Source organism: Onychostoma macrolepis, chromosome 17, assembly GCF_012432095.1.
Source record: "Onychostoma macrolepis isolate SWU-2019 chromosome 17, ASM1243209v1, whole genome shotgun sequence".
NCBI classification, from domain to species: domain Eukaryota; kingdom Metazoa; phylum Chordata; class Actinopteri; order Cypriniformes; family Cyprinidae; genus Onychostoma; species Onychostoma macrolepis.
Window position 1 is genome coordinate 28159044 of NC_081171.1, and position 25197 is coordinate 28184240.

General features: G+C 35.8%; 1 protein-coding gene across 3 annotated transcripts in view; it reads left to right on the top strand.

Moving 5' to 3' along the window:
* prkd3 (protein kinase D3) overlaps positions 1-25197 on the top strand; it is a 101138-nt gene that overhangs the window by 45453 nt on the left and 30488 nt on the right. For all 3 annotated transcript variants that reach the window (XM_058748521.1, XM_058748523.1, XM_058748522.1), the window contains one exon: positions 14064-14202. In XM_058748521.1, the coding sequence (XP_058604504.1) occupies positions 14064-14202 (139 nt within the window). The remainder of the gene's footprint in view (positions 1-14063; positions 14203-25197) is intronic.

Below are 25197 nucleotides of genomic sequence, written 5' to 3' on the forward strand. Positions count from 1 at the left end.
GAATCTAGCAGTGTGAAATGCGCTAGGCTGTACTGTACTTGTCCCTCTCATTGTGCACCAGTACAAATACGTGCGCGCGTTTTGCTTGCTTCATGAGTGTTTCTGCATTATATGAGTGGCTTTGAAATATAAATCGCACGTTTCAGATGAAAAAAAAAAAGACTTCCATTTCAAAACGCGTGATGACAGTACTAAGCCGCTGCAATGGAGCAGCTGTAATGCTATTAAATTAATTAAAAAAAAAAAAAAAAAAATGAACATTGAAATTAACAAAAACTTGTAAAATACATTTTAATGTGCATAATTAAGTGTGAAAAATAACCGAAGGATATACAGTCAAACCAAAAATTATTCGGAGACCAAATATAATTTTTGATATTTTTTACTAGTGGGTGCAGGACATTATAGTTAATTTATGTAAGTGAGGATGGCAAAATAAAGTAAATTGTCGCATATTATACCCAAAAATTCTTCATACAGTTCATACACCAATAAAATTTATACAAATTTGGAACCAAAAATTATTCAGACAGAGTCAGGGAAAAAAATGTAAGTTCAGGTTTGCATGAACCTGGTTGACAGCATGCCCAGGAGACTACAGGCTGTCATTGAGGCTAAGGGCGGCCTGACAAAGTATTGATAGTTGTGTAAATATTGCCATACTAACAGCTGTCTGAATAATTTTGGTTGATTGTAATCCATCACATACCTTTGTATCAAAGTTATCTGACATCAAGCTGAATTTGTTCTGACACAGTTTAACTCGGAGTTCTTGTCATATTTTATTACCATAAACTGTGATGATGTGAGAAATGTTGAAGGTGTCTGAATAAATTTTGGTTTAACTGTATCTATTTGATAAATGAAGTTAACCAATTAACATTATACATACTCTTTTGGTTGCTGTACCCAATATTTGAAAAATGTACAAATGCAACGAAAATATCGGTATCGGCAAGTACCAAAAATAAAAGTGTCTGTATTGGGCAAGTACTGGAAAAAGTGGTATCGGTGCATCCCTATTAAAAAGTGATCTTACCAATTGATGGCACTGTGTCCCATGTGGCTTTGCTTCCTGACAGGATTGCCCCACACCCTCCAAAAAGGCCACACCCACTTTAGACCCTCATTTCATTGAACAGACATGTCAGGTGATTTTATATATGTATATTTTTTTTATTAAAAAAATTAAGGGGGTGGTGAGAGGTCCAAAAAGTTAGTTTGTTGCTTGCCATAGAGGGTTAATATTTTGTTGAGAATCCTTTGCAGGCAATGACTGCCTTAAGTCTGGAACTCATGGACATCACCAGAGACTGGGTTTCCTCTGTGATGCTTTGCCAGGCCTTTACTGCAGCTGACTTCAGTTGTTGTTTGTTTGTGGGTCTTTCTGCCTTTAGTTTTGTCTTCAGCAAGTGAAATGCTGCTCAATCGAGTTGAAATCAGGAGACTGACTTGGCCATTGCAGAATATTCCACTTTTTTACCATTTAAAAACTCCTGAGTTGCTTTTGCTGTATGTTTTGGGTCATTGTCCATTTGTACTATGAAGCACTGCCCAATCAGCTTTATTCCATTTAACCCTCTGGGGTCTGAGGGTGTTTTGGGGCCCCGGAGAAGTTTTGACATGCCCTGACATTTTTGCTTTTTTCAGTTGCTTATAAACATTTTAATGGCTAAAGTCTAAAAACACTGTATTCAGCACAAACTGGGCTACAATAATATGTGAGCAGCATGTACGTACGTGACTTGTGTTTTTGAGAAAACAACGTTTATGCATGGTTAGAAAATTTCTTTTTTTTTTTAAAGTAACTGAAATAAGGCCATAAAACACATACAAAACATTTGTTCACAAGACTTTTGAGAACTGGATCTTGTAGCCTAGAATATTTGCTTCAAAATGATCTGAAAATAATCTAACTCACTCATTCAGAGAAAACAATATATTGATTTAAATTTTCTAAGTCACTTTTTGAGTAGAAAGGGTCTATGCGAGAGGGCGTGAACTATCCTGGATAATGCTGTGACTCACAGCTGAGAAGACAAAGGCCCGCATAATGAGCTCCATAATGAGCCATTGAGTCAGGTGTGTGACTGAGAGGGAATTGCTACAAGAAAGAATGCGAGGAAAAAAGAAATGTGTATACATATAACTATCACATAAAATAACTTGAGATTCACTTGCGAGTGCAGTTAAACAGTTTATTAGGAACAAACAAACAAATAAACAACAGAAGAGTCAAGACATCATGGGTGCAATATCCAAAACAGTGGCAGTAAACTGGAACCCAGGAAAACGGGAGACAGCAGAAACTGCATGAGAAAACACAAAACAGATGTGAGCAACACAATGAACAGACAAAGACAAAGCAAACATCGTGACAATACATACACTACCAGTCAAATTATTTAAACGGTAAGATTTGTAATGTTTTTTTTTTATTTTATTTTTTTTTAAGAAGTGTCTTCAGCTCACCAAGCCTGCATCCATTTAATCCAAAGTACAGCAAAAACAGTACATTATATTTATTATAATATATAGGCCTACATATTTGTACTATTCAAAACAAATAAAGCATAGAACATATAACTATCCTCACGTCGTGCAACATTTAAATGCAATGAAAAGTTGCCTATCATATTTCAAAATGTTGCACTCCATTTCACACATTTTATTCTGGAGTTATAGTTTGGGAAAAGTTCACCTAGTAAATGAGTTCAACTTTGTCACAACACAACACATTATCGAATGCCAATAAGAAACATTACTTACTCGGTATAAAGTATCTCCTCCTCTGCCGGCTCCAGCTGCGCTCGCGTTCGGTTTGAGAGGTAAACAAAGCTTTTTTCTCTCAACGCGTCTTCTGGGGGTAAATACAACTCTTTTTCCTCTCAGCGCGTTTCTGAGGTAAATACAAGGCTTATTCCTCACAGCGTGTTCTTCCAAAACTGAGAAGTATCCGAGATGAACGCGTTTCTGCTTTGTTCACGGTGGTGTGGGCGTTTACATGCCGCGTGGCTCGCGTGGAGATTTGTAATAACAAAAGCGCGAGCAGCGCGTGGGCGTGACCTAATTAGAGATAATGAGACCAGACGGAAAAACTGGACATGTCCTTGGTTTCATACGGATTACTTTATTACAGAATATTTGTTTTCGGTAAGACTTACTTCATTTGAAGTAGACATGTCAAGCTTTCTATAGATATATGTCTCTTGTCTCTGTGTGAAGAATTTGCTGAGTTACAGTTCATTTTAGTGATGTGTTTCAAAAAGCAGTTCGCGGAGACGGAGAAGACAGAGAGCGCACCGTGTTTGTTTTCTTTATTCTTCAAAAGCACAAAGTTTAGTTGTTATTATGAGTGTATACAAATAAAAGTAGACCCCTTACAGATTCGAATGGTGTATTGCTCTTATCTGTACGATCAAAAATGGCAGAGTAATTCAAGCTCATGTCGGCCTTATCAGGAAAATCTGCCTCAAAACGCATATATGTGTTTGTCGACCCCAGAGGGGGTTAACTGAATCTGGGCGGACAGTATATCCTTATACACTTCAAAATTCTTCTGGCTGCTTCTGTCCTCTTTCACGCCATCACTAAACACCAGTAACCCAGTGCCACTGGAAGCCATGCATGCTCATGCGATCATACTGCACCTTTTCACAGATGATGTTGTATGCGTTGGATCATGAGCTGTTCCAAGCCTTCTCCGTACTTTTTTCTTCCCGTCATTTTGGTACAGTATGATATTAATTTCAGCCGTCCAAAGAATGTTTTCCAGAAATGGTCTGGCTTTTTTAAATGTGTTTTTTTTTTTTTTTGGCAAAGTCTAATCAGGCCTTATTTGCACCTTGTGGTGAAGCCTCTGTATTTCCTCTTGTGAAGTCTCTTGATTGTAGACTTTGACAGTGGCACGTCTACCTCCTGGAGAGTGTTCGTCACTTGACTGGATGTTGTGAAAGGGTTTTTTTTTACTTTACCATGGAGAGGATTCTCCAATCATCCACCACTGTTGTCCTCTGTGGACATCCAGGCCTTTTATGTTGCTGAGCTCGATAGTGCGTTCTTTTTTTTTTTTTTTTTTCAGAAATTACCAAACTGTTGATTTTGGCCACCTGATTTGGTTTCTCTCTTTTTCTCACTTTCCTTCGCTTTTAAATATCTTGTAAAAGCGGGGTGCACATTTTACTTTCACTTTCAAATTAGCGGCAATCCGACATAAAGCAATTGTTCATTTTTAGTTTGTTTGAGTTTTCCCTCTTTTCCTCGCTTTTAAATAGCTTAAAGGTGCCATGCATTTATTAGCAAAACGAATAAGAATGCTTGGAGGCACTCCATACACATTTGTCAAATAAAATAAATAAATTGCACAAAGTTTAAATAAAGTAAAAATCTGCAAAAATTGTGGAACCAATTGAATAAGAAACAAATGTTTAAAAAAAACTTCCAAAATTACCTTAGATAAATGGCAAAAGTCAACAGGCTTTTCAAAATCCAAAATATTGCTAAACATGCGCTTTTGCATTTTGTTTTGAAACTAAATCATCTATCAGCTATCATGTTGTCTGTCTTACCTCACTCTTCTTGTCAGCCAACTCAACTCACTCTCCTCACGTAGCAGCTGCATTCAGTTTTTAATAGTAGTGTCTGTTCTCTAACTGAACTAAATAATTTTTATTACTATAAAAAAATCAAAATGACGGTGGGCAAGTGACACAACCGGTGCTGCGGCTAGTGTTGTCAAAAGACCCGGTACTTCGGTACCAAGTCGGTACTAAAAAAATGAAAACGTCACGGTATCAGGTTTTTTTAAGTACCGGTGGTACCGAGTACCCGGTCAACCCAGTTCGTGACGCGTACGGACCTATGATTTCCGAGATGCAGAAAACGCGAACGGAATCTCGGGAGTCCAGCTTTAAAAACGGAATTTACAGTTTAACACGGAATGTCACGGAATTTGTCAAAGTTTGGATGAATTAATCAAAAGTAGGTCATTACACTTAAATCAAATCGCAATATGGATTAGTATCTGTAAATATTAAGCCGCAAAAGTCAATTCAAATATGAATCCTGCATGTTCTGCGAGTCTGAGGTGATTTCAGCATCTGCCATCTCAATGAGGACATAAATACATAAACAACATCTCCAGAACTGAGTCACTTCACGAGCATTTTACCGTTTCATTTGAGTAAACCTATCCTCATATCATATAGCTACACACAGGAATTTAAAGGTATTCACGGCAACCCGTCAAAATAAAAGTTTATCTTAAAGACATTGTGCCAGAAATATATTACTTTTATTTAGTAGAATGTATGTGATACTATTACTACTGTTGAAAAAATTTATAAATCTTTATTTTTGAAGAAATAATCACACAAGATTTCTTCCATATTTTAATTTTAATAGTAAATCCCCTTTATTTACCAACAAAATTAAATGTGTTTAAATTTCATTAATCAAAAAAACAAATTAAATTTTATTTTAAATCATAATTTTATTACTTTCGGAAAAAACTTGAAACACAATTTTAAATAAGTATAAAGAATGGCATTGATTTTTTTGTACATTTTATTTTTTTTTACTTTATTAAAAAGTGTGTTTTTCAATTAGCATGTTTTTGTGTTTTGCTTTGGTACCGAAATTGGTAGCGAGAACCTTGGATTTTCACTGGTATCAGTACCGAATACTGAAATTTTGGTACCGTGACAACACTAGTTGCGGCTTAACACCAGCAACACTGCCAATACGTCTATAACACTATTGAGTGTTTAATCTTATCATTATACATTACTGACACTCTATCCTCCAATTTGATACTGTTAAGTGCTTTGACACAATCTGTATTGTTAAAAGCGCTATATAAATAAAGGTGACTTGACTTGACTTATCGCAGCAAACCTATTTCTTATCACCTCGAAGAGAGTTGTTCCAGAGTTAGGTGTTCAGAGTTGTGCACGCTCATTGACTGAATTCTGATGAATGTGAATTCGCAAATTCTCTCAGCAGCATAAACAAGCTGCCATTGCATGACATTGCAGCTTCAACCTTTAATTTGTTATGCGAGTTAAGGTAGTTATAAAATTGCCATCAAGTAAGAAATGAAGAAATGCCCCAGTGGAAATCAGTTACTTTCTGATGCTGATTTATATATACAGTAGTGGCCAAAATGATTAAAACACTAGTATTTTCACCAGCTAAAAATTGGTTATGTTATTTATATCTTTTGCTGTAGTGTGTCAGTAGGAAATATCAGTTTACATTTCCAATTAATGGCTAAATTAATGTTTGGAAATGTAAACTGATATTTCCTATTGACACAATACATCAAAATGTATAAATAACTTACTTAAAACCAATTTTTATTGTCATTGGTGTTTGGTAAAGAGTTTTTGGCTCAAGATCTGCATTTAAAGTCACACCAGAGGTGTTCAGCTTGGTTTAGGACTTGGCTTTCCACAGACCAGTCAAGTTCTTCCACACTGACTAAATCAATCATTTCTTTTTGAACCTTGCCTTATACACAGAGGCATTGTCATGTTAGAATAGAAAAGGGTCCTGTCCAAACTGTTGCTTTAAAATTAGAAGCACACAATTCCCTAGAATATCATTATATGCTTAAACCTTAAGATTTGTACTCATGGAAATGACTAAAGTAGTCAAACCTGTTCATTGGAAGGGGGTGACCCAATACTTTTGGCAATAAGAAGCACTCGAGTTCAGCGCAGAGTTCTCCAGTACAAATCACGTCTCTTTAATTTAAACTAGTTTAAAGCCAAATAAATCGGAGCTGTTATTCTCATCAACACTGATGCAGAAAGCAGCAGAAACAGTGCAACAACGATCCAGTTAGAAGACGTTTCAATGCACAAATCACCCACATTTACCATAGTTTTACTGTAGTAACACTAATGGTAACAATACGGTGGCAGAAAAGTAGGATATTCATATTGAGTATTATTATATTAGTAATATATTAAGTATGTTAAAGGAGTAATGGAATATAATTCCATTATTTTGTTAATTATTCTATCAGTTGTTGTGGATTTGTAATTGACTGAATGTCTTTAGGTTACTGTTTTTCAATGCAAACACCATGGAAACCATATAGTTAGGCTTCTTTTTTACCATGGTAATGAGGTGCTGTACTTTTGGTTATGACCTACAAATGTATAAAAGATGAGGCTGTTACAGTTTTCACAATGGTACTGTTTTTGTTAATAAAAATAAATGTACATCTGCATCCCACCTCAAGCTCCTGTTCTATTTCTATTGCATTTCTAAGAGACAAAACTTGTAATATTATTATTACATGTTCAGTGCTACCAAATCAGGTGCTGGTGCCACTGCTCTCGAATGTTAGTCTGGAGTCCTGATAATATAAATTGTATTGTAAAATGTTACTGTAATTTGAAATTTCAGTAACAGTCTTCAGTCTGTTTAATTGTAAATTAAATATATAGCTTTAGTAAACCATTTTTATTTTTTATTTTAGTTTTAGAGTAACATTATTATACTATGCATAATTTTACTTTTTTGTTTAAAGAAGAAACCAAACCAATGTATAGTTGACATTTGAGGCTCAGTGCTATAGAAAAGCAATAAAAGTTCAGGAAGAGTGTTTTCAGCCTTTTTACATATATTTATATGTATATATGATATTTTTTTTCTATAAAAATATGACATGCAGCTTCAAACAATGGCATAAATATGTTCAAAATAATCGTTATTAATAATCGCAATTACAGTTTCAAGGGAATAATCGACAATTATGATTTTTGTCATAATCGTGCATAATATATATATATGTGTGTGTGTGTATATGTATATGTGTATATATATGTATGTATGTATGTATATGTGTATATATGTATGTGCTGTCAAACGATTAATCGTCAAGCAATTAATCACATCTAAAATAAGTTTTTATTTACATAATATATGTTTGCGTACTGTGCACATTTATTATGTGTGTATATATAAATGCACACACACATACAGCATATACTTCGAAAATATTTACATGTATTTATTTCTAGGGGTGTCCCCGACTAAGGATTTTCATAGTCGAATTGGAATTTTCGAATCATGCCGATAGTCGACTGATAGTCGAATCATATATTTGGGGGCGGGGCAAAATACATTACCAAGAGTCAAGTCAGACGTTCGACAGTCATAAATGCTCAAGGTAAATGTGTAACGGACGCCCCGCAGATACAAACGGAGTAAATAATGTTTTATGTTTTGATTAAAAGATAGTTAACATTAAAGGTCAGCGAAATCCTCCAGAATTCACAATTTTTTTTTTTTTATACAATAGTGCTCTCATTATAACGTTATGTATATGATCGTAGTTATAAAGTATAAAGTTCTGCATTTCTGTTTTGAGCTGCGCGTGCTGAAGATGACCAGTAGAATGAAGAATATGATAGCAGGTTTTTAATCAATGGGATTTAACTAATTTATCTGACATAGAATACGCTTCGTTATTTATATAACATAACGTTAATATTACAATTTATAAGCTATCTGCGCAAAATGCCCCGAATGCACATGAACGCACGGCTCTGAATGAACTAATTTTGTGGATGCGTTCTTCACGCACTAACATGCAGAAACACAACTAAACTAAAAAATCACAGCGTTTTATTATAATAGTGTTCTCATTTATAATTATATGTATATGACAGTGCCAGTCATGGTTATTAATTATTCTGCATTGTTGTTCTGCTCGCACCGCGTGCTGAAGAGAAAATCACCGTATGTATAGTAGCCTACTACAATGAAGCGCTTTACCACAGCGTAACTCAACCAAATGCATCTTATATGAGATCAATAATATATACACAATATAAATAAACCGACTGAAACGTTTTGAAATCACTTGTTGTACCCTACCTGATCGAGAGGAAAAAAAAGAAAGAAAAAAAAGAAGTAGTCTTCCACTCTGCCTGTCAATTTGAGTCTTGTTAAAGATTTAAATCCCTGTCGCCAAGAATGCTCCTCTGTCCGTCACGGATTAGAAAGTGAAACTTTAATCTATAGGGGAAGTTGGATTTATTCAGGCAGGTTAACATATTTATTTAAAGCTTTTTTCTTTTAAGATTCTTATTTACAGCATTATCATAATAGGCTGTATATTAACTTATTGGGAGAAAACCGGTAGTTCGATGTGAAATTAGACACTGAGCACCCCCATGTAGCCAAAATGGTATTATCATAATACCCCGCGAATATTCGACTGTGAGATTGGGAGTCGAATCAGGCTCCTCGAATCGAAGCATCGAATCGTCGACTATTCGGGGACACCCCTATTTATTTCTATTATATAAAATATAAAGGGAACATATTTTTGTTAAATATACATGCATGTGTGTGTATTTATATATACATAATAAATATACACAGCACACACATATATTATGTAAACAAAAACATTGGTATTTTGGATGCGTTTGACAGCATATATATACACACACACACACACACACACACACACACACACAGTAACTAGTAATTTGCTACTTGAGTAGATTCTTCACTGAATACTTTTTTTACTCTTACTCAAGTAACTATTATGATTGTTACTTTACTCTTACTTGAGTAATAATTTATATAAGTACTTGTACTTTCACTTGAGTACAGTTTTTGGCTACTCTACCCATCTCTGCCTATGGTCCCTTGATAAAGGGGGAGGTACATATTAAAGAGTTGTAATTCCTTAACCTTTCCTCCAATTTTGATGGAAATAACCTCAATTTAAAGCTCAGAGCGTATTCACTATATAGCTGTAACTTGAATATGGTTTGGTCAGCAGCTAAAATAATAAAAACTGTGCCTGTGTCCAAATATATATGGACCTGACTCTATTTGTGAATTTTTCAAATCGATGGGTAGATGTACACACATTAATGAATAGCACTGGGGCTTAATTATTGGTGGTAGTTTGTGCGTGGTTTGTGAAATGCTGAAAACTGCACAAAGAAAGTCTCAAAATCCAAATGAATCAAATAGGATTGACTCAGGAAAGATGCCCACAAATGCATACGTGCCACTTTATCCACAAATGCACATTTTCCTTGTTGCATGCACAAATTCTGATAATGCAAAATAAAGCATGTATTCACAAACATGATTCTATTTGTACAAACCGCTGCATGTTCATGTAATTCTGAATTTCACAGACACAAACTATAGTAAGATAGATTTGCAACATTTATTAAGTTCATGGATAATTGTGCATGCATTTGTTAGTAAATTTGAGACTAATTTCATCCCATACAGATCTGGGGTAATTTTAACGCATAATTTCTTACCCCAAATTACCAATTGTAACATGTTAAATCGACAGATCTACTTTAAATACAACTGCACTGATAAACAAATTTTTCCATTCCTTCATGATTTCAGTGCATTTTTTTTCTATTTGATGGAAGTCATTGTGTTGATTGTGAGATCCTGGTCTGGAGTCGGTACATAGCTGGTCCAGAGCCAGACAGGGATTTCTGCACACAGGTGACATTGGGGCAATGCCAGAAACATTGGCTGTGAATTTGATTGGCCCTGGCATTATGGGCAGTATTGTTTTGGGTGCATTGTGTGTCGGGACCCAGCCGGGAAACAGCTGTGTCAGATGGATTTTGTCATTGGCAGTGAGACGTACCACATCCAGACCCTTCAGCAAGGGGCAGCTTTGATCCTCACCCATCCATTCCTATGCCCCCTCTCTTCCTCTCCATCATCTTTCATCCCCTCATTTCTGATATTCAATATTTCCACTTGGCCTGTTGTGAAAGGCTTTGGAAATATTTCCTCACAAGCAAGCAAACTCCAAAGAACTGTTTAGTAGAACCCCCCCCAGAAAAGTTATAGAAATTTCTTATTGTAATATATACTAAATAGCATTTTTGATATTTTGTTGCTATTTATTGCAGAATTTCACTATATTATTGCACAGCTCTTTATATAAAGTTGGATATACACTGTGCTGTACTTTATCAGTTAACGATACAGTGCTGTGTAACAACTCTCATCCGCTTGATTGCTTTTTTTGTTGCAAAAAGTAACATTTATTGTCCAGCTCTAATCTGCTGTTATTGTATCATTAACATAAGCATTGTGATTTCCTGTAAAGCAGCTTTGAAGCAATGTATAGTGTGTATAGCATTATACAAATAAATGACTTGACTCAACTTTACATATTCAGCAATTATTTCTCTATATACTCCCAATGACCCTTTAATAAAAAAAAAAAAAAAACAGAGTACTGTACACCAGAGACATGTCAGGGTGAAATATTCTGCCTCCAGTCTGAATGGGAGGGTGTTTGGTGATTCTTGATAAGAGGAAATACCTCAGAAATTGGCTGTGAACATATCCTGACAGGACTTCTCACCTCTGACTGTGGGACTGTTCCATTTTGTAATGTTTATGTTTTCCTCTTAACTAGTTCTGGGCGGTATGACCAAAAATGTATATCACGGTATTTTTCAAAATTATACCGGTTTCACGGTATATGACGGTATTTATTTTTTTCATGCATGATCGGGTGTTAACCACATTTTCTACTGATTGAGAGAGGAAAAACTGCAGTACACATACAGCTGTTCTTGCCACAAAGCAATAGTGAAAAGAGACCCCTCTCAAACAGTGTGTTGCGTTCCGAACGTTATTTAAATAACACCGGTATTGCGGTATTTTAAAAATTCATATCATAAGAAAAATAAACACCGGTATTCGGTATGAACCGGTATACCGCCCAGCACTACTCTTAACTCAGTTTACTAATTTATAGTTCCAACTAACATACAAATTGCCCGAATTCCTGACCGTAATGGAGTTGTACTTTGTGGAGGTTTAGAATTTACCTTGAAACAAACTTCACTCTGTCATTATTAGTGCAATTTACTAGCAATTTCTAAGAAATAGTAACACACTGTATTAAACTTCTCTGAAGTTCCAAAATAGCATTTTCTCATAAAAAGTTTAATTTACAATCTTGAATTTTTTTTTTTTTACAGTGTATTTGATTATAGAGACTAGTGTTGTCAAAAGACCCGGTACTTCAGTACCAAGTCGGTACAAAAAAAATGAAAACGTCACGGTACCAGGTTTTTTTAAGTACCGGTGGTACCGAGTACCTGGTCAACCCGGTTCTTGACGTGTACGGACCTATGATTTCCACGATGCAGAAAACGCGGACAGAATCTCGGAATCCAGTTATAAAAACAGAGTTTACAGTTTAGAATGTCACGGAATTTGTCAAAGTTTGGATGAATTAATCAAAAGTAGGTCGTCACACTTTAATCAAATCGCGACATGGACTAGTATCTGTAACTATTAAGCCGCAAAAGTCGATTCAGATATGAATCCCGCATGTTCTTTGAGTCTCTGTGTGTGTGTGTGTGTGTGTGTGTGTGTGAATGAATGAATGAATGAATGGCAGAGACGCGCGATTTTTTTGGGTTTTTTTACACTGAAGCGCGCAACGTTCGTGGTGATTTCATCATCTGCCGTCTCAATGAAGACATAAATACATAAACAACATCTACAGAACTGCTCTGAGAGTTCCTTCATGAGTATTCTACCGTTCCATTTGAGTAAAACCAGCTTCATATCATATAGCTACACACAGAAATTTAAAGGTATTCACGGCAACCCGTCAAAATAAAAGTTTATCTTAAAGACATTGTGCCAAAAATATATTACTATTATTTAGTAGAATGTATGTGATACTATTATTACTGTTGATTAAAAAATATATATATTTTTAAAGAAATAATCACACAATATTTCTTCCATATTTTAATTTTAATAGTAAATCCCCTTTATTTACCCAAAAAATAAAATGTTTAAATTTCATTAATTAAAAGACAAATTAAATTTGGGTGAAACTTTACTGTTTACTGTTTTTCATACTTTTATTACTTGCGGAAAAACTTGAAACACAATTTAAATAAGTATGAAGAATGGCATTGATTTTTGTAGATCTTATTTTTGTTTGACTATTATTAAAAATAGTGTGTTTTTAATTAGCATGTGGTACCGAAATTGGTACCGAGAACCGTGGATTTTCACTGGTATCGGTACCGAATACTGAAATTTTGGTACCGTGACAACACTAATAGAGACACTGCTTGCTTTGTGTGCAAGTATTTAGATTTTTATTATGGATATATGTTAAAAATGCGAAAAAAAAAAAAAAGACATTTAATCAAGTGTAGTGAGCCCTCTATCTTGCAAGTAATTTTCTTTTGGTGTTTGGCATTTCTTCCACGTGGAGAAGAACTGTGCTGAAGGAAGTGGAGAACAGTAGTGTGACTCATCACTGTGGGCTTGATTTCAACAGATGTTTTTCAGACCTTCCCTTTGCAGGGCTAATATTCCAGACTCTGCTCGGCTCCGCATGCCTCCCAGCTTTAGTAATCTCCTTAGAGGCGAGCCATTGCTGAAAAACAGGGCCTGGATGTTTCTCTCTGTGTCTTTCTCTTGTCATGCTGTCTTTGGCTCGAGCACAGGAATTAGGATTCATCACACATTATTACATGGATCTCTGGAATACTTGATTCTGAATGGTCATGTGTGTCAATGTGTACTATTGTGTAAGCAATAATTCAGTGCTGTCCATACTTTTAGCATTTTATACTCTCTCATTTTTTAGGACTCTGTCTTAAAGAGAAAACTTAAAATAGAGGAAGACATGTTGTATTGTTGCTAACTAACTTTTCCATAGAAAAATGGAACAACAATAATTATGTTGTATGAATTAATGTATAATATCGTTGCAGTTTTCAACAGCTTTCAACTTTTGAGTAGCTTTAAAATAAACAGGATAATAGTCAAATGATCATTATTGTAAAAGAATGCATTTTGTCGACTACACATTAATCCTTTATTCATAGAATAATTGTATTATACGTGAGAAATGTCAAGTCATTAATGAATATGAAACTTCTGAATATGAAATACTAAATTCCTTTTGTGTTTATGCAAAGTTACTGATCAAGAAAATAAACTCTTTTGATGTTTGATTTCATTATTAATAACAAATCCCATCCTCTCCTCCTCAGTTCCCAGAATGTGGATTCTTTGGCTTGTACGATAAGATCTTGCTCTTCCGCCATGATCTGAACTCGGACAACATCCTCCAGCGGCTAACATCGGCAGAGGATATCCATGAGGGAGATCTGATTGAGGTCGTCCTGTCCGGTGAGTTGTGCTAGCTGTGGCTTTATTAATATATAGACAATGCATTGTATGGGAAAAAGTAACACTTTAAAACAACACCATGACCATTACTGTTCTCATAAACAAACTCATGAATTTCATTAATTATACACAACCATTCACCATTGGGTTCAGTGATATTTTTAGAAAGAAATGAATACTTATATTCAGCAAAAATGCATTAATTTGATCAAAATGAAAACAATGTTTAAAAAAGATTACTATTTCAGATAAATATTTCAATAATGTTTTTTTTGTTTTTTTTATCAACACAGATAAAACATTCTTGAGCAGCAAATCAGCATATTGAATGATTTCTAAAGGATCACGTGACACTGAAGTCTGGAGTAATGATGCTGAAAATTCAGCTTTGAATCACAGGAATAAATTATGTTTTATAATATATTTAAATGGAAAAAATTTTTAAGAATATTTCACATTATTGTAGTTTTACTGTATTTTTGATCAAATAAATGCAGTCTTGGTGAGCATAAGAGATTTCTTTTAAAAATATGTAAAGTCTTACCAACCCCAAATTAGTGTATATGGACAGTATTGGGTAGATATTAACTAACAAGATGATTTATCAGAAGCAGCAGAATGGTGACATTTTGTCATTTTTGTAACCTTGTAAATGGTTCTGTGAATAAAAATACCATTTAAAATGTCCGTTTAGGGATGACAAATGAAGAACCATGCAGCTACAATACAGGAGCTTCAGGTCATCTTGACTCTGGTTTATGTTCTTTAAATTATGCAATCATTTATAGCTTTGCAGTTGGTTTCACTGATGGCCGTATATTACTAGCATCTCTGCAAGATGGAACAGATCAGTTTAACTCTGTAATTAGATTGTAGTCGGTTGTGGCACGTGTACCAGATGGAGGTGCCCATGTTAATCTTGTCATTGTGAACTTCAAGTGGTTTCCCTTCAAAAGCCTGTTAACACAGGCAGGTCAATCCCCTTGAGACGGTCTATCACGATCAGTTTTTCTCATTTCACCACATGCTCAAAGTACAGAGCCATTTGTTGAAAGATTTATGGCTTAAGGATTCTGTTTACTTGACAAGAACAAGTGACTTTGTCAGATACATTCATGTAATAAATATGTTGCATCCCGGACTATCCAGTTCTGCTGTCACTTAGTGCAGTAAGGCCCCAACACTTAGCATTTGAGCTCATCTTTGTTCCCGTGCAGAATGGTTTGTACATCCTGTGTAGGCCTTCTCTATGAAGACTGATCTTCCTGTCGGTGGTGTGTTCACATGGGAGCTATACAGCACACCTGCTCTTCACATCCTCCTCACTCAGTGGCAAAAACACACATTCAAGTGTCCGGCACTGGAAATCAACACAATATGCATGACTGATTCCAAGCCAGTATTCTGGATTGTTCTGTCTAAAGTCCCAAGCGCTCTCCCAGAACTCATATCCTTATTCATGAAAGTTTTCCTGAGGTTATTGAACCTATGCTCTGAACACATTGTGTGAAACTGGTTAAAGGGATAGTTCATCCAAAAATGAAAATTTGCTGTTAATTTACTCACCCTCGGCCATGCAAGATGCAGGTGACTTCCTTCCCTGAGTAGAACTGTAAAGATTTTAAGCTGAAACAATTGTCTTTGGTCAGGGCTTGACAATAAGGACTGCCTGGCAGTAGATGGATTTGTCACTTGCCCGATCGGGTCACTGCAGCGTCGTCACAAAAGTTTATCATTGGCATGTGTTTTTAAACCTTGTTAATTTAAAATTCCAAGCGATTTAAAAGCATTCGGGCGCGAAAGACAACTCACTACTCGCGTGTTGTTCTGTTCTGTGCACAGACAGCCGCGTCTCTGACACGTGCGAGCCGCCTGAATGGGTAAATGTATACACTGAAACAAAATGCTACTAAATTTTTTTTAAGGTAAGTGGCTTACTTTACAGTATTTATTTTAGCTACATTTAAATAAACAAATTTAGTTGAAAGTTAGTCAACTAAATTTGTTTATTTAAAAGTAGCTAAAATAAATTGATTGCAAATGCTTACCTTACAAACATTTTGTAAATTCAGTGAATCATATTTTTCAGTGTACAAACGTAGGCTATGTCAAAATACCCGTCTTGCCAAGTAACTTTGTAGATTTAACAATATATTAATCAATATTTAATTTATACAGTGGAGAGATACTGTGTACAGATGCACCGATTGACCGGACATTTTGTTTTATTTCAGACTATCTTCTGTTCCGTGCTTGCACACAAACTGCATTACAATCATATTCCAAAATGCCATTTGTGTAGAAATATTACGTTATTATTATAATTAGTCTGTAAACGGCTGTTAACAGAGGCCAGAGACGTTGAAGACGGACGCAAAGAGGAGAAAATACTGTAGCAGGCAGAACAAGATCACTGTTCACGATGCGCGAAATATAGGAAGAAAATCCAAATATTGAATTTTATATGAATGTGTTTCTGAGGGGAACTGGCTGTTTTCAGAAAAGTTTACATGGTTTTCTTTTCATCTTGCCTCCATATAAGGCATTTAAATTGGTGTGCAGCGCTGCTGTGTTTAACAGTGGTGACCAAGGAAACACTATATTATTGCTGTTAAGCACCACCTTCTGTCAGAGAGTGAAACTGCGTCTCGCTCAGCCCGTCTGCTGTTGCTGTTTCGTGCAATGTTTTATGCAGCGTAATTTTACAAAGCTAAAGTCAGACTATTTCTGTTTTTGCTTCAGATTTTGAAATTGTACAGTCTAATATAAATCAAAGATTGCACATTTTTGTTTTGATCGATTCATGATTAAAATGCAGTGGTTGCCTCTAATCTCAAATGGCAATGAAAAATAAAGGTGCAGAGTGAAGAATATGCAAATGTTATTTTATGTGATTTTTTTTTTTTTTTTTTTCAATTCCTGTACCTGAACATCTAAAAACATAAAAACCTGAAGCGTCATTTCATTTCTATCTTTGTGCTATAGGCCTATTTAATTGTGCTATTACTTGTAATTTATTCATGTGTTCTTATTCACTGGTGGTTCACTTGTCTTTAATAATATTTGAACTTTATATTTATTTATAGGGGTATTTTTAGATTTATTCATCTGCTGACGCACACCGTGCTGCGTTGTCACGGGAACATACCAGCTGAAGATGAGTAAATTACGTCTCTCCCTTTTCCAAGTGCATTCCAAACGACTAATAATGGCACGCAGGTGCCCTGCTCACTCCAAAGTCCCCACTCCAAGGGGATAGGGATGATTACTTCCATTTGGAATTTGCCCTGTGAACCGTACGGGTCGATATGCGTATCGTTCCACCCCTATTTATTTATAGCTAGTGGTTTTTGCTGTGGTATCAAAATTGAAATCGAGAAATGTAAAAAGGAATTGGTATCTAAAATATTGGTGTCATATAAGCTTATTTATTGGAATACAAGATAACGTCGATCAAAAACAATGATAACAGCAACTGTTTTATTTTTTGTGGCAGGGCCAGTGAAAATGTTGGCAGGGCAAGTAAAAACTTGGACCACTGGCCCGACCGGGCCAATAGAAAAAATCCTTAACGTTGAGCCCTGTTGGTGATTCATAAAATGCAAGTCCATCTTTGAGAATTTAAAAAAAACATATCAAGGAACACAAAATTTATACCCACGGCTCCTGACGATAGATTGAGGTCTTACGAAGCAAAAAGATCGGTTTGAGGAAGAAGCTGAACATTATTTGCAACATTATTACCTGTAATCCAGAGCCTCAAGCAAACGGTCTGGAGTGATGTTCGGTTTATGAACGAATCGTTCTTTTGAACCGGTTCATTTTGTTGAACTAGATTCAACCAGTTCACCAAATCCGACTGAATTGTCTGAAACAGTTCTTGGCTCAAGCAGCACGGATCAACAAGTTACTTCATCAAAACTCACTTTCGGACGCCTGACATTCACTCCGACTTGAAATGAGCCAAAATACTGGTGAATATGATGCTGTGATGCTGGTTTTTGCCAGCTCATGCAACGCTCCAGTTCTTCCAACAGTCACTGAACCGAGGAAACGGTTCAGACTTTGACCGAAGAACTGCTGAGTTGCGCATGTGTGAACCGAACACTTGAATGAAGTTTTTATGGTTTCTCATGATTTATGCAAAAAGGTGAGCCGATGAAGACTAGTTTATTCACTTTATATGCTTTAGACATGTCAAACTTCCATGTTTCACATCATTATTGTGTGCTTTAAAAATACAATTAAGTATGTTACAGGTACATCATTGCATGATTGTGTAAACAAACACCACCCGACTGACTTGTAAACAAAGTTAAAAACATTCAAAACTTTTCAGCTTGGGGGTTCTTAAAAATTTTGTAATGCAAAATTATAATAGAAACATTTAAGATTTTACAGATTTAATTTAAATTCACTGTAAAAAATGTATTTCATTAACTGATGTAATGTGTATATACCAACCTGCTGAAATATTAATATCTGTTTTGTAGCACTGTAATACACTGATAACTACCAAAAAATAGATGGTGATGAGAAAGTCACATGATTAATCAAAATTGATCAAAAACAGCTTTTCCACAAGCTGATAAGAAAAAAAAAACTGAGCAGAAATGAAACATCAAATGTGAAGCGCCATGCAGGGAATTCTGGGAATGTCAATTTTTCACTGTAAATTATACAATTATCTAAAAACTGTAATTTTAACAGTATTTTACCCTGAAATTACATTAAATGTATATACAGTTTAGGGGTGTCCCCGACTAAGGATTTTCATAGTCGAATCAGAATTTTCGAATCTTGCCGATAGTCGACTGATAGTCGAATCATATATTTGGGGATATATTTATCAAAATACATTACCAAGAGTCAAGTCAGACATTCGACAGTCATAAATACACAGGGAAAATGTGTAATGGACGCCTCGCAGATACAAACGGAGTGAATAATGTTTTATGTTTTGATTAAAAGATTAACATTAAACGTCAGCGAAACCCTAAGAATTCACAACATTTTTTACAATAGTGCTCTCATTACAACCTTATGTATATGACAGTTATTAATGTTCTGCATTTCTGTTTTGAGCTGCGCGCGCTGAATGACCAGTAGAATTAATCATTTGATAGAAGGTTTTTAAATCAACCTGGTCTCATAAAAATACCTACCTCTGCGCACTTTTTGTGCGACACCGTTTTACGTACCTTGCTGCACATTTCGCCGCAGTTTCAAATAGAAATGTCCACTGAGTGGCACTAAAACACAGGTTCAATATGTGAACCCTGGCACGTTTTTATTACGTAGATATTGGTACGTATTGCTGTTTTTTTTATTACGTTGCTTCAGATACGTATTGCGGCGGCGGTTCAGAATTCAAATATCCGGGGACTGTCGCTAAAGGTTAATGCTCTATCGTTTTGGAAATATGCCCTACACCAAATCCAGCTCTAAACCTACCCGATAATATTAAAAAATGCAAAACTGATATAAAAAACGAATTAGCTGATGCAACTGTGCCATTTGAACTTTCTTTTACGCAGATTTGAACTGCTTTGTCGAACAGTAGTTACACGGGATTCAAACCGGTGCTTTACGTGTTGTAAGTCCGGCTCCGTACTCCGTGAGCTACCGAACAAGCTTATCATCTATGAAAACCCATCGATATGAAGCTGGATGTGTGCGTTCAAACGTTTAAAAGCATCAGTTTTCAAATCTCCCAGCATATTAATATTGTTTTGAAGTCATTGCATGATATTCTTGAAGTAATTGTGAGAAAATTACGCTTTATTAATCGTAACTCTGTAAATTTGTGTGAAAGTGTTCATTTATTTTGGAAACTGCAGTGATATGTACTTATTGGTACGTATTTCATGTCACGCTAAAAAGTGCACCCAGGTATGTAAATGCCATGAGACCAGGTAGTTTTTAATCAATGGGATTTAACTCATTTATCTCATATAAAATACGCTTCATTATTTATACTTGTGGACGCGTTCTTGACGCAACAACGTGCAGAAACACGGGAACTAAACTCTAAAAATTCACAGCGTTTTATTATAATAGTGTTCTCATTATAATGTTATGTGTATATGACAGTCCCAGTCATAGTTATTACTATTCTGCATAGTTGTTTGTCCTGCTCGCGCTGCGCACTGAAGAGATAATCTCTGTTCAATAAAGCGCTTTACTGCAGCGACTCAACCAAATGCATCTTATACGAGATAAATAATATATACACGATATATATAAACCGGCTGAAATGTTTTGAAATCACTTGTATCCTACCTGAGAAAAAAACCCTGTCTTTCACTCTGCGCCAGTTTGAGTCTTGTTAAAGTTTTAAATCCTTGCCGCCAAGATGCTCCTCTGTCGGTCACAGATTATGGAAAGTGAAACTTAAATCTATAGGGTGGTTGGATTTAGTCACTAACGTTAAAATATTTATTTAAAGCTATTTTTTTCTTTTCAGATCCTTATTTACAGCATTATCATAATAGGCTGTATATTAACTTATTGGGAGAAAACCGGTAGTTCTATGTGAAATCAGACATTGAGCACCCCCATGTAGCCAAAATGGCATGATCATAACACCCCGAATATTCGACTGTGAGATTGGGAGTCGAATCAGGCTCCTCGAATCGAAGCATCTAATGGTCGACTATTCGGGGTCACCCCTAATACAGTTATTCACATATATAGAAAATTACTGTTAACCAGTTTTTTACTGTAGCATTTTTACAGTGTAGAACTCTATACTTATAATAAAGTCATTATAATAATAATTATTATTATTATTATTATAGGTTGTTAATAGTCAAAATAGTCTTTCCATTACTTTATTCAGTAGAATCACAAATGATTAAAAATAAATAAGCTGATGTTTTTACAGCATATATCCAGGATTAGATCATAACAAAAAAAAAAAAATCTCTTTTGAGTCTTAGTAATTGGCAAATGAACAAGCAGAAATTGCTCTAAAGCTGTCTTTCACTCTGCGCCAGTTTGAGTCTTGTTAAAGTTTTAAATCCTTGCCGCCAAGATGCTCCTCTGTCGGTCACAGATTATGGAAAGTGAAACTTAAATCTATAGGGTGGTTGGATTTAGTCACTAACGTTAAAATATTTATTTAAAGCTATTTTTTCTTTTCAGATCCTTATTTACAGCATTATCATAATAGGCTGTATATTAACTTATTGGGAGAAAACCGGTAGTTCTATGTGAAATCAGACATTGAGCACCCCCATGTAGCCAAAATGGCATGATCATAACACCCCGCGAATATTCGACTGTGAGATTGGGAGTCGAATCAGGCTCCTCGAATCGAAGCATCTAATGGTCGACTATTCGGGGTCACCCCTAATACAGTTATTCACATATATAGAAAATTACTGTTAACCAGTTTTTTTTACTGTAGCATTTTTACAGTGTAGAGCTCTATACTTATAATAAAGTCATTATAATAATAATTATTATTATTATTATTATAGGTTGTTAATAGTCAAAATAGTCTTTCCATTACTTTATTCAGTAGAATCACAAATGATTAAAAATAAATAAGCTGATGTTTTTACAGCATATATCCAGGATTAGATCATAACAAAAAAAAAAAAATCTCTTTTGAGTCTTAGTAATTGGCAAATGAACAAGCAGAAATTGCTCTAAAGCTGTCTTTACACTATGACGCTATATCCTCAGTGTGTTTTTTGTTTGTTGTCGGCTGTGCACAAGACTGAACAAGTGGCAGATACATAGGGCTGATTCACTGAATCTTGTGTACTTTTATGCCACTTCTGTACCCGATTGAAAAGTAAGGGAAGACTTTTTTTTATAGTTTAATATTTTGAACTGATTTATGGAGCCAGTCTTGAGTCCAAATCTGGACCACTGTCTGTTAGTTGATAACTTCTGGTTTAGACAAAACAAACGAATATGCTTTCACACACTGACCCTCAATATTGTCTTGTCTTTCTCTTCCTTGTATCCATTGGCTGTGCTAATAAAACCCTCTGCATCTTTTTGTTGGCGCTCAGCTCAAAGGCAAAAGCTTGTTTTTGTTGCAGTAGGTGATGGTTGTGCTTCTGCTGAGAGAACAGCTCTGGTTCAGGGAACAGCAGGACGCCGATCACTGAGCGTTTGTCTGAGATGGTGTGTTGTCGGGATCTGCTGCATTGGACATTGTTGTCCTGTCCTTGTGCTGTGTATTCAAGTGGAGTTTCAAACTGTTATCTGTGTATTTTGGTTCGATTTCAAGTTCAGCAGTGGAACAGATCGCACTTCATTTGAGGAACTCCTGAAACTGAATGTTTTCAAGGAGTCTTTCTAAAAGAGAATGAATTTAGACTTTATTAACTATGTTTGGATTTTTTGCCTGAAGACTAATAGATGAGTTTTGAGATGCTGGGTTCTTCATGTGTTATAATGTATGTAGTGTCTTCATGAATGGCTCATTATGAGTCTGTGTTCCAGCGCTCTGGACTGCTGCCTGCCATGTGATTCACTGAGAGCTCAAATGTTCTACTTTGTCTCTTTGATGTTCAAAAAGGAATGCACTTTTTTTCTTTTTCCCTACCCGGTTTGATTTGATCAAGTTTGAAATGCTTTGTTCCTTTAGTTTGTATCCTAACATCAGAGAATAAACGTGGTCAAAACAAACCATATTTGAAAATGCAGCCTTCTAATGGAGACAATTAGTTAATTGAAGAACCGCCATTGTTCAAAGAAGCAGATTGACGTGAAAAAAAATAAATATCCAAGACATTTGGATCCATTAACACTTTTGGAACATCTGCATTCTTCTGCTAATTTGAACAGTGCAGCGTAATAAAATATAATTGCCATTAGGGGTGGGTGCTATACCGGTATTAATGTGACTACCGGTATTATATTGTGCCATATGGATTTTGCAATACCGTGGATACCGTTACATATTTATGGATTTCATTGGATGAACGGACAAAGATTGTTTTCCCTTTATTTTTTCTAATTTAGGGTCATGTGCAAAGTTTCGACACATACTGTAGATGTGTTTTGAAAAGGCTGTACAAATTTAGGTGACTACAGTTGTGTTGGGGTCAAATTGACCCCAATTGGTTTCCACACAATTCACACAATTTATGAAATGTAATACTCAAAGACTCCTCTTCTTAATCATTCAAGGAGAATTTTCTGAATCTTCAACCTTTTGAGATTTTTTTATTTTTTAAATTTTTAAATTTTATTTAATTTTTTTTTTAATTATTATTCTTTTTTGCATTTCGGGTACTAATCTGTTGCAGCACTGAAAGTGAGTGTTACAAATTTTTAAAACCCATTTTACCCTTAAAAGGGTTTGAGAACCAGACATAAAAAGGCTACATCACAACAGGGTCAGGAATAAAATAAGATTGCAGTGATTTTTACATACTTTATTTTTCTCCCTGACGCAATGCCTTATAGGGTTACTCCACCTCAAAATGAAAATCACCCTCATGTCGTTCCAAACCTGTAAAAGCTTTGTTCGTCTTCGGAACACAATTTAAGATAATTTAACCGGGAGGCTTGTGACTGTCCCATTGACTGCCAAGTCAAGTCAAGTCACCTTTATTTATATAGTGCTTTTAACAATACAGATTGTGTCAAAGCAACTTTCCAATATCAAAATAGGAAAATAGTGTCAATAATGTAAAATGACAAGATTAAACACTCAATTTTCAGTTAAAGGCATTTCATTATTGAATTCAATGATGTGATCGTCCAGCTCAGTTCAGTTTAAATAGTATCTGTGCAATCAAGTCGGCGATATCGCTGGAAATGAAGTGTCCCCAACTAAGCAAGCCAGAGGCGACAGTGGCAAGGAACCAAAACTCCCATCGGTGACAGAATGGAGAAAAAAAAACCTTGAGAAAAACCAGGCTCAGTCGGGAGGCCAGCTCTCCTCTGATCAGATGAACCAGCAGTTCAATTCCAACTGCAGCAAAGTCAGATTGTGTAAAGGACTCATTTGGTTCCTGTGGTCTTGTCCCGATGACTGTCTAGGTGACGAGGTCCTCACTGGGGATCTGTCTCTGCGGCTCATCTAGGTGTCCTGATCTCCGCTGACGTTCAGGGCTGTAGAGGTCGTCTCTTGATGCTGATCCACCTTCTTATCTGGATAAAGACTGGATCGGGTGGCTACGGTGATCTCGGAATAAGAAAGAAACAGACTAATATTAGTGTAGATGCGATTCTTCTTACGATGTAACAAGTACATCGGGTGTTATGAGAAGTGTTCCCGGTTCTGGTTGACCTAGTTAATGCAGCCTAACAATCCTTTAACGGATTTGAATATTAGAAGTGTATTACTGTATTATGTGTAAGCCAGGTTGAAGAGATGGGTCTTTAATCTAGATTTAAACCTTATAGAGTGTGTCTGCCTCCCGAACAATGTTAGGTAGATTGTTCCAGAGTTTGGGCGCTAAATAGGAAAAGGTTCTGCCGCCTGCAGTTGATTTTGATATTCTAGGTATTATCAAATGGCCAGAGTTTTGAGAACGCAGTGGACGTGGAGGACTATAATGCGATAAGAGCTCCCTCAAGTACTGAGGAGCTAAACCATTCACGGCTTTATAAGTAATTAACAAGATTTTTAAATCTATATGATGTTTAATAGGGAGCCAGTGCAGTGTTGACAGAAGCGGGCTAATGTGGTCATACTTCCTCGTTCTAGTAAGAACTCTAGCTGCTGCATTTTGGACCATCTGGAGTTTGTTTATTAAGCGTGCAGAACAGCCACCCAATAAAGCATTACAATAATCTAACCTTGAGGTCATAAATGCATGAATTAACATTTCTGCATTTGACTTTGAGAGCATAGGTCTCAATTTAGATATATTTTTAAGATGAAAAAATGCAGTTTTACAAATGCTAGAAACGTGGCTATCAAAGGAAAGATTGCTGTCAAATAGCACACCTAGGTTCCTAACTGATGACAAAGAATTTACAGAGCAGCCATCAAGTGTTAGATAGTGTTCGAAGTTATTA